At 36.8% G+C, this 12,280-nt stretch overlaps 2 protein-coding genes across 2 annotated transcripts; one reads left to right on the top strand and one right to left on the bottom strand.

The window, feature by feature from the left end:
* Positions 1–1,432: 1,432 nt before the first annotated feature.
* Positions 1,433–10,393, bottom strand: LOC149003514 (amino-terminal glutamine amidohydrolase). Its single transcript, XM_089137403.1, has 6 exons — positions 10,290–10,393; positions 6,615–6,720; positions 4,336–4,413; positions 4,050–4,180; positions 2,330–2,454; positions 1,433–2,045 (listed from the first exon to the last, which is right to left on the bottom strand). Exons 1-6 carry the CDS (start codon positions 10,382–10,384, stop codon positions 1,888–1,890), a joined length of 693 nt encoding a protein of 230 aa, XP_088993529.1. The 5' UTR covers positions 10,385–10,393; the 3' UTR covers positions 1,433–1,887.
* A 186-nt stretch (positions 10,394–10,579) lies between these two features.
* On the top strand, positions 10,580–11,659 carry LOC149003513 (tRNA-uridine aminocarboxypropyltransferase A-like). The gene has a single exon (XM_089137402.1). It carries the CDS (start codon positions 10,583–10,585, stop codon positions 11,390–11,392), a length of 810 nt encoding a protein of 269 aa, XP_088993528.1. The 5' UTR covers positions 10,580–10,582; the 3' UTR covers positions 11,393–11,659.
* Positions 11,660–12,280: the final 621 nt, after the last annotated feature.

Genomic DNA, 12,280 nt, shown 5'->3' with positions numbered 1-12,280 from the left:
ATGTAATAATCGAGGTGTGCACATGCTAGCTCGGATGAACCTCGAAAAAGAGAAAAAAAAACAAAACAACAACTCAGCCTAAATTCATATCTGATTTGATTGCCATTTCCACTCTTTCTTCGTCTTCATCTTCCTGGTACTGCAAAAGTGATGAACCCGGTTGTCTTCATTGATGGACACCTCTCTTTCTTCAACAATTTGCAAGGAGGAGATTTCAATGGATCTTGACATCCTTCAAGAGATTGGTCCTAGTTATTATCCTTCTCTTTGTTCTACTAGTCAAGAGCAAATGGAAGAGACGTTTGTTGTGAAGTTTTGGGTGTTCTGACCATCACAATGCCTGAAGAAATTATAAGAGTTTAACTTATTTCTGAAGAAATGAGGGCTGGAATAAATCGACCTAATAAGGAGTTTTCCTTTTTCATCTTCTTTTTCAAAGAAATGGGTGTTTGAAAATTTTAAGTAAAAGATTTTTTTTAGTTGATCTAACTGCCTTTTTGCAGCCCTTCCCTGCGATTCTGCTAGATTTCAAGACAAAACCCAAATATCGGTCAACTTAGAACGGAATTACTTTTACCTTATAACTGTTCATCTCTACTGAAAGAAAAAAAAAATTCCAAATATCAGTGACGCTCGTGAGGAATTAGAGAAATTTCAGACCGAAAAAGTTTCAAATTTATTTTCGCTGTCACTAGGCTTCAGATGAGTAAGAGGGAAGATAGGAAGGTAATCCAAATCGGGTTTAGCATCTACTCGGGTAGTATCCGGGTTTTAAGCCCACCCAAACAAATTTTAGTTTCCCAAAAGAAAGCATTCTAATGTTTTTTTATGAAAGACATCGAGGATGGGAAAAAATTTCACATAAAATTTTTTTAAGTAAATTATACTGGCACCTTAAAATAGAGGCTTTAAAGTACTAACACCCTACTTTATGTTTAAAAACGTATGAAGATCCAAAAATTAGATTTCCATTAGATATATTTGTCAAATTTATTATTGAAAACAATTAAATTATTATTTATTTTCAAAAATATCACTACAATAAATAGTGTCCAAAAAAATTTTAGTTACAAATTTAATAAATATATTCATTGAAAATTCTATTATGGGATCTGGTGCTTTAAAAACATAACATGGATATCAATGTTTTAAGCCCTCTATTTTTGAATACTAATGCAATTTGTTCAATTTTTTTATTCCTAAAATAAAAATAAAAAATCTAAATTTACTCTTCATCGAAGCAAACAAATCTATTCTGTTTTTTTCTCAAAAAATAATACAGACTCGAGCAGCTTTTGTCACCGAAATTGGTGAAGAAGTAATAAGTAAAAAACACATGATAAGCATGTCATATAACGAGAAAAAATTGTAAAGGAGCAAGACAACTCTCTACTAATTAATTAAGTAAATAAAAAATAGTTTAAAAGCCATTTTTTCTTCCATTGCCCATCATTATAGGGTGGTTCAAGAATCCTTGTAGTGTGCAATGCCCTCTCCCACCCATCTGAACCTGTAAAATTCATACGGGAGAGGAAGAACATGGTCCTTACTCAAATAAACCCTAGAATAAAACAATAAACAATTAAAAAAAAATTACAACAACTCAATTCATCACTTTTCACAACAAAAACCACTAAAAATATATCATACCTCATTATACGTAAAAAGCTCTGTTATCAAGTAGAAGAAACCAAGAAAAAAAGTTCACTCAATGTTGGGTTAATATACCTACTCTTACCCCAAAGCTAAAAAAGAGAAAAAGGCAAACATACTCACTTCTACAAAAAATCTAAAATGAAACATTCTGTTGGGGGCAATTTTACCACATCAGGTTGGGGTGGGAAGGAAGATAAAGATTTGCTCCATTCAGGTGGTTACTATCAACTATCAACAAATGCGAGTAAAGAAGCTCTCCAATTGATTTTCATTCACCACCAATCCAAATTTTTGGGACAACACTAGGCTCATTGAATCATCAGTGATCTCTGAGACCACGTCTGCAACACTGACACGAAGATACTCATCCAGGTTGTGCACAGTTCCATCTACAGAAACAGAAAAAAAAGGTATCAGCAGAAGAAAGAAGTAAAACCAAGCATCTCCCTCCAGCCTCAATTGTGCAACACCACAATAAAATTCTGATAACCTCAAACCTATGAAAACTAATTGACGGAACAATCAAATACTGCTAGTTCTAGCAAAAATGGTTAAATAACCCAAATTAAACATAAAAAAAATTGTTCATGGTAGAGATTAAATAACAATGAAAAATTGGAAGCAGAAAATCATTAGAGGGGGTGGATGGGTGGGACAAGTTCTTGGTATTCACCTTCAGCAACTATATTTTCATGAGGCGGAGGTTCAGATATCCATTTTCCAGCAGAATCCTTCATGTGTTTCCTATCAGATGCAAAGAACCGAAGGAACAATGGAGCATGCACCACCCGAAATAGCCTGAATCACTCCAGGGATTTCTTCAGTTAGGAATATGAAAATTACACCAGATTAGGATGATAAACAATTAGTAAAGAAGAGATAAAAATCATTCTACATTTGCCAATCAAAGCACACAACATAAACAATACATCAGAAGAATTCACAGACAACACCCAACTAACGGATATAGTCAGCAGCGAGAGGCATGTGCACTAGTGTTAGAAAACCCAATTTGGGTTACTTGTCATTGCTTGAATTCCCCCTCAATGTATGTCTATTTCTGCATTTTTATTAAAAAATCTTGCAATATGATCATTATGAACGGGGCCAGAAAGCCCAATGAGAAACTTTTCACCGCGCCACACCATTCTTTCGCGAAAGTGCTCTCTCAAAAGTTTCCACTCCTGCCCCTGCAAGCTAAGAGGTTTCAAGATAGCAGGTGACCAAGTGAACAGCCCCAGGCAAATCTTCTAGAGAGCGTACCCTTTGTTTCTAATTGATTTTTAGTTGAACTTGAGTATTTTCTTAATGTAGAATTAGATAGGAGTTTAGGACACTTTAAGTTGCTAAAACAGAGGCCATTTTGATTCGTCTATTTTATTCTTTAGACACAATGAGAGAGATTGATTAGAAGCTTTTATTATTCAGGTTAGGAATATCATAAGGCTACTTATATTTAACAACTCTCAATCGGTCAGCATGACTTGTTAGAGAGGGAGGAGGTCAGGCCCAAGTTAACCTCAGAAGAGTTGGTGAAAAAAGATATGCTTGGCTTAGGTCTTGCTCCTTTTAGACTTCAAAAGGAAATGATAAGAGAGCGAAAATTCACGTCGCAACCCCATATAGGTGGGCCTTGGTTGTTTTGACTTTGTTGTCATAACACACTCCTCAATGTCTGGCCTCAGTGTTGAGCAGTTAAGATTTCATAGCAAAGTCAGGTCAATGCCTTAGAATTACTGGCATTGTTGTGTGCTCCTTTTCTTTATTACTATTATATTTTTTCTGGGATCCATGTAGAATCTGATTGTGATACAGCTAAGTTGTTGTAAGCAAAACTCCTAAGACAAGCCCACGATTTATGGTCCTTGGGTGAGTCACAACCGAACTTAAGGGTTGGGCAAACCAGAAAAGTGGTTGACTGAACCAGACCAACCCAAACCCCAGGAGCTTAGCTTCTGTTTCTTCTTTCTGATGCTGGAAACCTGCAACAGATCCAGCACAGGCAAAAGGGGCAGACTTGTTGCAAACCAAAAAATCAAAAAAATTAAAGGGTTTCAGGACTCCATGGTAAACAACATCCTGTTAATATTGTGAATTATTCAATATCAACTTAAAGTTATCTAAGTGATCCAACCTTTTCCTTTAACATGCCTGAGCAGCTAAGTTATTTTTACTATTTTGAAACATTTTTTTTGAAGAGGACACAGGTTGCTTAGTCTGACATGTTGAACTGCAATTCAAGCAAAACCTTAACCATGATGCAAGGGTGTTTATGACTCAATATGAAAGATTAGATCATGAGAACCATTAATGATGCACAGACAAGAAAAATGCAGGTCTACTTTAAAATATTCAGGCAACAAAAGTTAGTGGGTCAAAGATTAAAAATTTACCTCTGATACTCAGGATACAGCTGAAATGATGGCCGAACAGCTTCTGACACATAATGGTCTAAGGGAGCAGGAAAAGGGAGGGTTGAATCCAGATCCCACACCTGATAAGGAGTCTTGCCTTCCTTATTTTTCTGTGAGTCAAACAATTATTCCCCAATAATGTGGATTATTGTATCATACCCAGAAGAAAGCCAATTAAATATACCCAAAGAACTCCTTTAAAAGACATCCACTTATTCTACTCTGCACATTATGACGACTTAGGTTAAGCAGGTTCAGCTCTAACCTGGATGCAGATGACATGATAATCCCAGAGAACAATTCCATCAGCTCTTGAGCTGGCTTTCTGATGCCACATAGGAACCTAAATAATGGTGTTCCAGAGAATAGTTTTGACAAAATTAACAATTACCATGAAGCCATGAAAACAAGTATAAAAGTCTACTATATGGTTACTAATTTAATGAGATTTACTTGCTGGGAAAGACATCAAGATTGATGATCAATTTTACTTTATGGTCAAAATTCAGGACAAAATTATTCTCATTCATACAATCTGGAACCTAGCAGGTATAATTTTAAGAAGTCAAATGATCTGATTGCACTTCTCTAAGATTTGGTTATTCCAGACAGCTATGGTATTCAGACACAAAGACAACAGTTCAGCAAGATAAATTCAACCTATATCGCAGTTCCACCAGACCATTTATTTGCGTGTTGTATATGGCTAGTGATATTTACAGCACAGTATAGGCAGACCTTGACTGCTTCCAAAAATTAAAGAAAACAACGAGAACATCAGCTTATCCTATAAAATTCATTGTAAACTTACACACTTGCATCAAATTTACCTTTAGATACACAAATGGTAAACATAGAAATTTATAAGCACCAATTATTTGTACTTCCAGGAGCTTTGGGGTCAGCTCCTTTACTACTTCTGGACACTTATGGCACATTACATGAGAAAGAGTTCCAAGTCTGAAGATATTGAAGATAGAACAGATAGGTAGTGACGTAGTTCTAGATTGGCAGGACAAGACAATATGCAAGATATGGGATGAACCATTAAGTTTGTATGGTTTCAGGTTAAAACTAGGGTTAGGGTTTGGTAGGACCTAAGGTTTGATAATGGGGTTATCGATCAGTGTAGCAGAAAGTAGCAGTACAGATTTCTTTAAGTTTTGATGGTGCAATGTTGCTGGATTTGATAAAATAGCAAACTAGATATTCTGGTTTCCAGGTTATTGGAAAGATTAAGATGAGAAATCCATGGTTTCTAATGGTCAAAATGAGAATTAGAAGTATTGGGGTTAGGGATATACTTACTGTTTGGAAGGGTTTCCAGAATAGCAGCATGAATAATTGAAGATGCCTTTGAACTTGCATGAATTTCAGCAATTTATAACCGACTTGAAGAAGATTGAATACAGAAACCTTGGTGTTGCTTGAATAAGTCAGTAGGAGGGGGTTGGGATTTATAACATCTAACTCAAAACACAGCAAAGCCCAAAGGAAAAAAAAACCCATTCATAAAATCATGATCTGCTCTTCATTAGTTCTTACATATACATATAGGCTAATGACTCAACAAAAGAAGTAACAATTCAAAACCTAAGTAGGACTCCCAACCAAACCTGGATTCCCAACTAGATGCTTGAACCCAAACTTATACTAGGATTAAAGACCAGATAAAATTTAAATCACACTAACTATGCCCCATAATTTTGATGCTGGGGAACCCTACACCTAATAGTGCACCTGAGGCTGGTTTTAGACACCCAAACTGCATCTGGTGGTACATGCAAATGATATCGAGAAAGAAATTTTGCATAGGTGAGAGCAGGGTTACATTAATCTAAGTTTGTTTTGAAATAAGATCTTGTAACACCTATCTAAATACCAAAATTGAATAGATGCTAGACTTTGTGTCATTGATACATGTCATAAAAAGTACCCATAACTGCTGCTGCCTCTGGAGAGGAAAAAAAGGCTGGAAAAGGATGAGTCCAGACCATTAGGAGAATGGATTATGGATTAAGAAAAGGAAAATATGAGCTGTTGCATCCAAAAACAGTTCGTCTTCACAATTGGGCTCTTAGTAACAAACAAGTCTAACTGAAGTATCACTCAGCCTTTAAAAGAAAAGGTTTTAAACTGTTGAATCACAACTCCCACCAGCCCTGCACTGAAAATATGGCATATCAACCACCAACACAGAATCAGGGAAAACAGAGTTTCATGGAATACATACGAGTCCAGTATCTAAATATTCTAAACCTATTGAGCATGGTCTTACAGATAGAAAATTGAATACAAAGTAGCATGTTTTGTCAAAATTCCAATGTAATGGGCAAGTTTGGCGCATTGATCAATTTTGGGTTCTAACATAGAATATCATTTAACAGAACTTGTAAGATTTAATTAATTCTCTTCCCAATCCCTCTTCCCCAATATAAATATAATTCATGCATATATACTAAAAATAATTGAAAACTGAGAGTATCCAGCAGAAAACCAAAGCTATGCAAGATATAACCCAATAAAAGGGGAATCAGGACATACATGCCTGTTCTCATTCGAGATGAACACAACAAAAAGATCAGACCCTTCAGCATCTGCCAGTCCAATCATCTGTAGTTTCTTGCAAAGATGGTAAACATTCTCCTCACTACAAGAAAAATGTAGAAACAGCTCTTAAGAAGGTAACTACATACATGGAAGTTCCAAGAAATTCCCACTGCCCCCTCTCCCCCCCCCAGGGGCAACCCAGAAAGGAAAAAAAAAGAGTTGGGAGGGTAGAACTGGCAACATTTACAATTAAGAAAGAAGAAAATTTTGCAATTCAGAAGTACAGCTTTAACAATCACGTATTCTTGGTGGGAGCGCAACCTTAGAAGATGGACTTCCAAATCTCGATCCTTAGACTTGATTTGGAAAGCCATCTACTTTGATGTTTCTTCTAGATTGTTATCCCTCCCCCATCCCCCTGTTGCCAACAATCCCAGAAATAGGTTAATTGTTAGTTTATGGGGTCTCAGTTGCTCTCTCATCCCCCCCCCCTCTTGAGCTCCATGCTCCTCCCTCTTTCCTAGTTCCTTTGTAATCTTCCTTGTTGTGTTGTTTGTCGCTTTTAATATATTATTTATTCATCCAAAAAAAATCACGTATTCTTGAAACAACAAAATTACTTTTTGTAAGAAAAATAACTTTATAAAGATTAATTTTTAGCAGCAATAGTGCCAGACATGTTCAAGCCAGAATTTCAAAAACCTAATTCAATTAATTACAGGTTTTTCCACTTCATTAACAGGTGTTCAGGATTTCTATATAGAGGATTCATCATTTGGCATTTAGTATTATTCATATATTTTATTTGAGTGTGCAATCTTTTGGGTCTATGTTTTAACCCGCTGATGCTGATTATTCACTGGGCTAGTAGTTTCATGCAGGCCAGAATCAGCCCACATGGTATGCTCTTGTGAGCTAAGCCTAAGCGCAAATCCGGTCCAGTTGTGAAGAGAAATTTGAGAAATGTCTCAAAAGTCAATAAAAGGGTAGTATTATGAAAATAAGAAACTCCATTGTTAAAGGAGCTTCCCTTTGTCAAAGTTGGGCAGTAGTTGAGTCAATGTTAGGTTTGAATAAATGCTCTTGTTGGCGGGTGTTAGCTAGCAGTTGGTTGATGTATTTAATTTCTATGTCTTTAGATTAGATATATCAACGGACTTAATTAAAAGGGTTGAGCATCTTACTCAAGAATTGAAATCAGTATTTGCTTTTGCAAGTCATTCTTCTTTATGGAGAAACCTTGTGTTTGATCAAGGTAGATTGGTGTTCAATCCAATCGATTCAACTTGCGGTATGAAGCCTGGGTGTCGTTACTTTATTGTTCTTACTGTTCTCATACTTCTTTTTTATGAAACACATCAAATTTAGTGATTTAGTTCCTCTTTTTTAGTTACTAATAAGATACTGTCCATCTGCTTGAGCTTACAATTTCAGGGTATCTTTCTCATCTCTATTTGGTAATCTTCACTTCAACTTAGTTCAATTCTGATCTACAGTTCATCCCCTATTGTGAATTTATAATTCTGTCCCTAATTGTCATAATTTTATTCTAAGGTAATCATTAAGAAATCAACCCTTGCTTCTATTTGGCCTAGATCGAGGCGGTCTTTTGGTTTTCCTTGAGATTGGAAGTGGATCCTAAGAATGTTCTCTAGCTCCACGATTTGTGACCATGTGGTAAGCTCATCTTTACTGCTATTGTTCACCACTTATGGTGGGAGCGCAACATGAGAAGATGGGTCCAAATCTCATTCCCAAAGCTTGATTTGGAATGTCATCTATTTTAATGTTTTTTCTAGGATCATCTCTATGCCTCATCCCCCTGTTGTTGATTCTCCAAGGAATAGGTTGATTGTTAGTTCTTGGAGTCTTAGTTCTTCTCTCTAGTTACCCTCTTGATTGCTTGCTCCCCCCCTCCCTAGCTCTTCCCTTTCTTTTCTCTTTGTAAGTACCCTTTTGGCGTGGTTTCTTTTATATATATATATATATATATTCATTCATCCAAAAAAAAAAAAGATATCACTCTAGGTCTTAGTTCTATTTTCCATCTGATTTTGTGCTATAGAATAGATAACCTTCAAATCTTGAATTCATTCTCTGTGAAAAGATCTTTTTTGGCTATTGTTTTGATTATTCAAATACAATACTACCTTACCAATTCCACCCTCCAATTTAATTTTTTAAATTTCTCCTGTTGTTTTTGTTTTCTTGGGAAGTGGGGCGGGAGGTTGGTAAGCAACCAAAGTAATATCTTTGTTGTTCTGATTGTCTCCAAGAACACCAATCAGATAAGAACCTTTGGAACTAAGACAACATTTGGCAAACTCCTTAAGAGTGAAGAAAGAAGAAAAAAGACATCCGATGGAAATTGAGTAACAAAACCTCGTTTCCATAAATATATTGTTTATGAAGCTTTTCTAATTAATTCAAGCAAATCAAAAAGCAAGTATTTCTTTCATATTTTTTTCCTAAAACGGGGTGGCGCTCACTACTAATGCTTGAGGACCGATTCTAGAATTTAGATAATTAATGAGAGTAAACATCTCTACCGGATATTCTATGACTTTGGCTATCTAATGGGGTATTTTATGGCCTTGACCTAAAAAGGGAAAACTAATAGAAGAATCCTTCCGTAGAAATTTAACGAGAACCCCTCCGCCCCCCCCCCAAGAAAAAAAAACATTGAATTAGATTCTTCTTATGTCCTTATTTTTGGTTTTCAATTAATAATGTTATTGTAACATTCAAAATCAAAAGAATAATCACAGTGAAAGCAACTTCAACTCAAGCAGTGAGTCAGCAAAGAGCATGCAGCAACGGGAAGAAAAGGTCATAATAATTTAGAGCACTGGATGTCGACCCAAAAAAAAGGGGGGGGGGGCCTGTTTGGATCATGAGTGGGATAACAGTCGCCCAGGGGGCGGCCCCTACATGAGATTAGTTTAATCTACATAAATAAATCAACCCAAGAAAAATCATATTTAGCTTTCCACTTTTTCAATCATAATCAGCCAAGGGTCTATGTCTAGATGACCAAGCATTTATTGATTATAACAAAATGTCAATACAATTAAGGGGTGGACCTTGATGCAATGGTCGGTAGACCACAGGTGCAGCCCAAGATCAAGGCATCGAAACAGCCTTCTAGCAAAAATTGCTGATTAGGACTCTGTTTTTGCAGTGTCTTGTGCATCTTTTTTAAGCTTTATGAATAGTCTACATTGCAACTCAGTAGATAACATCAAGTAAAAAGATATAGAGAGATAATTCTTCTATTACTTGCTTCTTGTTTTTTTCTCCCCCATTTTATTTTATTTTAGAACGGACTACAGAATAAGACATTTCAGCTTGTCCTATATAACCCATGAGTATGAAGAAGCTAAGACTACCTCAGTCACTGTCGAGTTAATACTCGAGACAGAACCTAAAATGAGACAAATCTCGCAAAACCTCAACGTTTCAACCATTGTCAGAGTAAGGGTCATGGAGCAATAAAAGACAAACATGCAAGTGTGCATACACGACAAGGCATGTAACATCTTTTTCAAATTCACAAGTCGAAAAACAAGAAACCTACATTAGGGTTTGGTTCATCGCTAGAGGAATTTGATCATTTAATGCTTGAAAACATAGAAACAGGTAACTGTGAACCATCGACAGAGAAATTACCAGAATGAAGGTGTATACTCGAACATGGAGATATCAACAGAAGCCTCAGCAGGAGAAGCGATAGCTGAAGAAGCCTCCAAATTCGAAGTCGCCATTTCTTCCCGAAAATTCGCTAAAAATTCTCCCAGCCTACTCCAGTTTCTGTTTCTCACCTTTTAGATAAAAATAGTGATTACAACCACAAACCCAAAAGCCCAAATTATGATTCGCTAAATAAAGTAAGGGTGTTTCGGTAATTATAATCACGGATAGATCGAACTGAAAATCTAAAACCACTTGGTTTAGCCAAAACCATGGAAGAAGAAGAAGTGGAGTTCCCAAGCTTCGAATTGGAAGAAACGAGCGAGAAGAGCGACGACGACGGAAGGAACCAATCAAGGAAGCGAGAGTTATGCTTGAATGGCTGCGATCGACCTGTTAACGTGTGCCTCTGCAACGAAATTCCTTCGGAATCGATCTTAACCTCCACCCAGATCCTTATCCTACACCACCCACACGAGCTTCGTCACAGGCTTGCCACGGTACCCATTCTCTGTAAATGCCTCCGAAACTGCCAAACCCTGATTGGCCGCCGTCTCCGTCTCGGTTCGTTCCCTCTTTTGGATTCTCTCCACAACTCCTACATCAACAATCCTACTCAACCTCGCCGAGCCATCTTTCTCTTTCCAGGCACAGATTCTTCGCCAGCGATTGAATTGAATAAATGGGCTTCTTCGTTTTGTTCTTCAAATGAGGATTCGTTGAGTGATTTGGTTCTGATTGTGTTTGATGGGACTTGGAAACATGCGAAAGAGATGGTGAATGCGAGTCTTCCATTCTTGTCCAAGTTTGCTACGAAAGTTTGTTTGGATTATGATGTGAATGTGGAGGGCGAGACTATATTTGAGTCGGATTTGATCTTAAGGAAGGAACCATTTCAGGGGTGTATGAGTACCATGGAAGCCGTTGCTCGTTCTTTGCGGGTTCTCGAGCATAATGGGCTTGAGATTGAGCAGCGATTGATTTCGATTTTGAGAGCTATGGTCCGTTTTCAATCTTCGTACTTGAAGCCTTTGAAACCAAGGGCTAAGCTGTCCAAGAGAAGGAGGGACGACAAGAAGTAGAGTTTGTTCTTTGCAGTTGGGTCCGTGGAATTCCAGTTTTGTTCTTTTAGTTGTTGATGTAGAATGCTTAGATTCCAGTTTTTTCTTTTAGTTGTTAATGTAGGTGATACAGTATCTTGTCAACCTTGCAGCCTTATCGACGATTTTAATCCTACAGACACATCAAAGTTGGAACTCCATTTTGTTCTTGAGTTGTTGATGTAGAATTCTCAGATTCCAATTTTGTTCTATTTTGTTCTTAAGGGATTACATTTTATTTTTTGTTCTTATGATTCTGGTTGAGGAAATCCATGTCAGTGTCTGTGTGTTCTCTAATTATTGTCTCCCACGAATGTTTTTATAAACCTTGCAGCTTGTCAACGGTTTTGATCCTAGAAACAAGTTGAAATTGGAATTGGAAGTAACTTAGCAAGTTTTGCACCTGACTGCTCATGAATGCTTGTGTCTATATTGATTGATTACATTGAGAGAACCAGATTGTTCTTTGGTTTTTGTTCTTAATTTGGTGTCATGTTTTTCCCGTTGTTTCTATTTTGACACATCTATAGCTCTATGCCGGTTATTGATGCCTGGCATAGGGTAATACAGGAAGTAATGGTAAACACTTTTGGATTTTAAACTTGAATTGACCTAAAGCAACTCTAATTGGATTTAGAACTGAAAAACCTCCTCATGGGCAGTTGGACCTTGTAAATTGCAAGTGGCAATTAAAAACTATCTGCATTTGTATGAAAATATTCTTTTATGATAGATTCTGTAGCACAACCAGATTTAGATCAGGTGATATACCTTCAGGACTTGTATGGAGTTATAATTGAAGTTGTAATGGTGATGTAGACTTAATTGAGTGAGAAAAAAAGAATTCTGAATGCAATGATGGCCACAGGC

This window comes from Hakea prostrata, chromosome 10 (genome assembly GCF_041222555.1).
Source record: "Hakea prostrata isolate BN-2017 chromosome 10, UWA_Hpros_2, whole genome shotgun sequence".
NCBI lineage: Eukaryota > Viridiplantae > Streptophyta > Magnoliopsida > Proteales > Proteaceae > Hakea > Hakea prostrata.
Note: the sequence above shows the minus strand (reverse complement) of the source record. Positions and strands in the feature narration are given on the sequence as shown.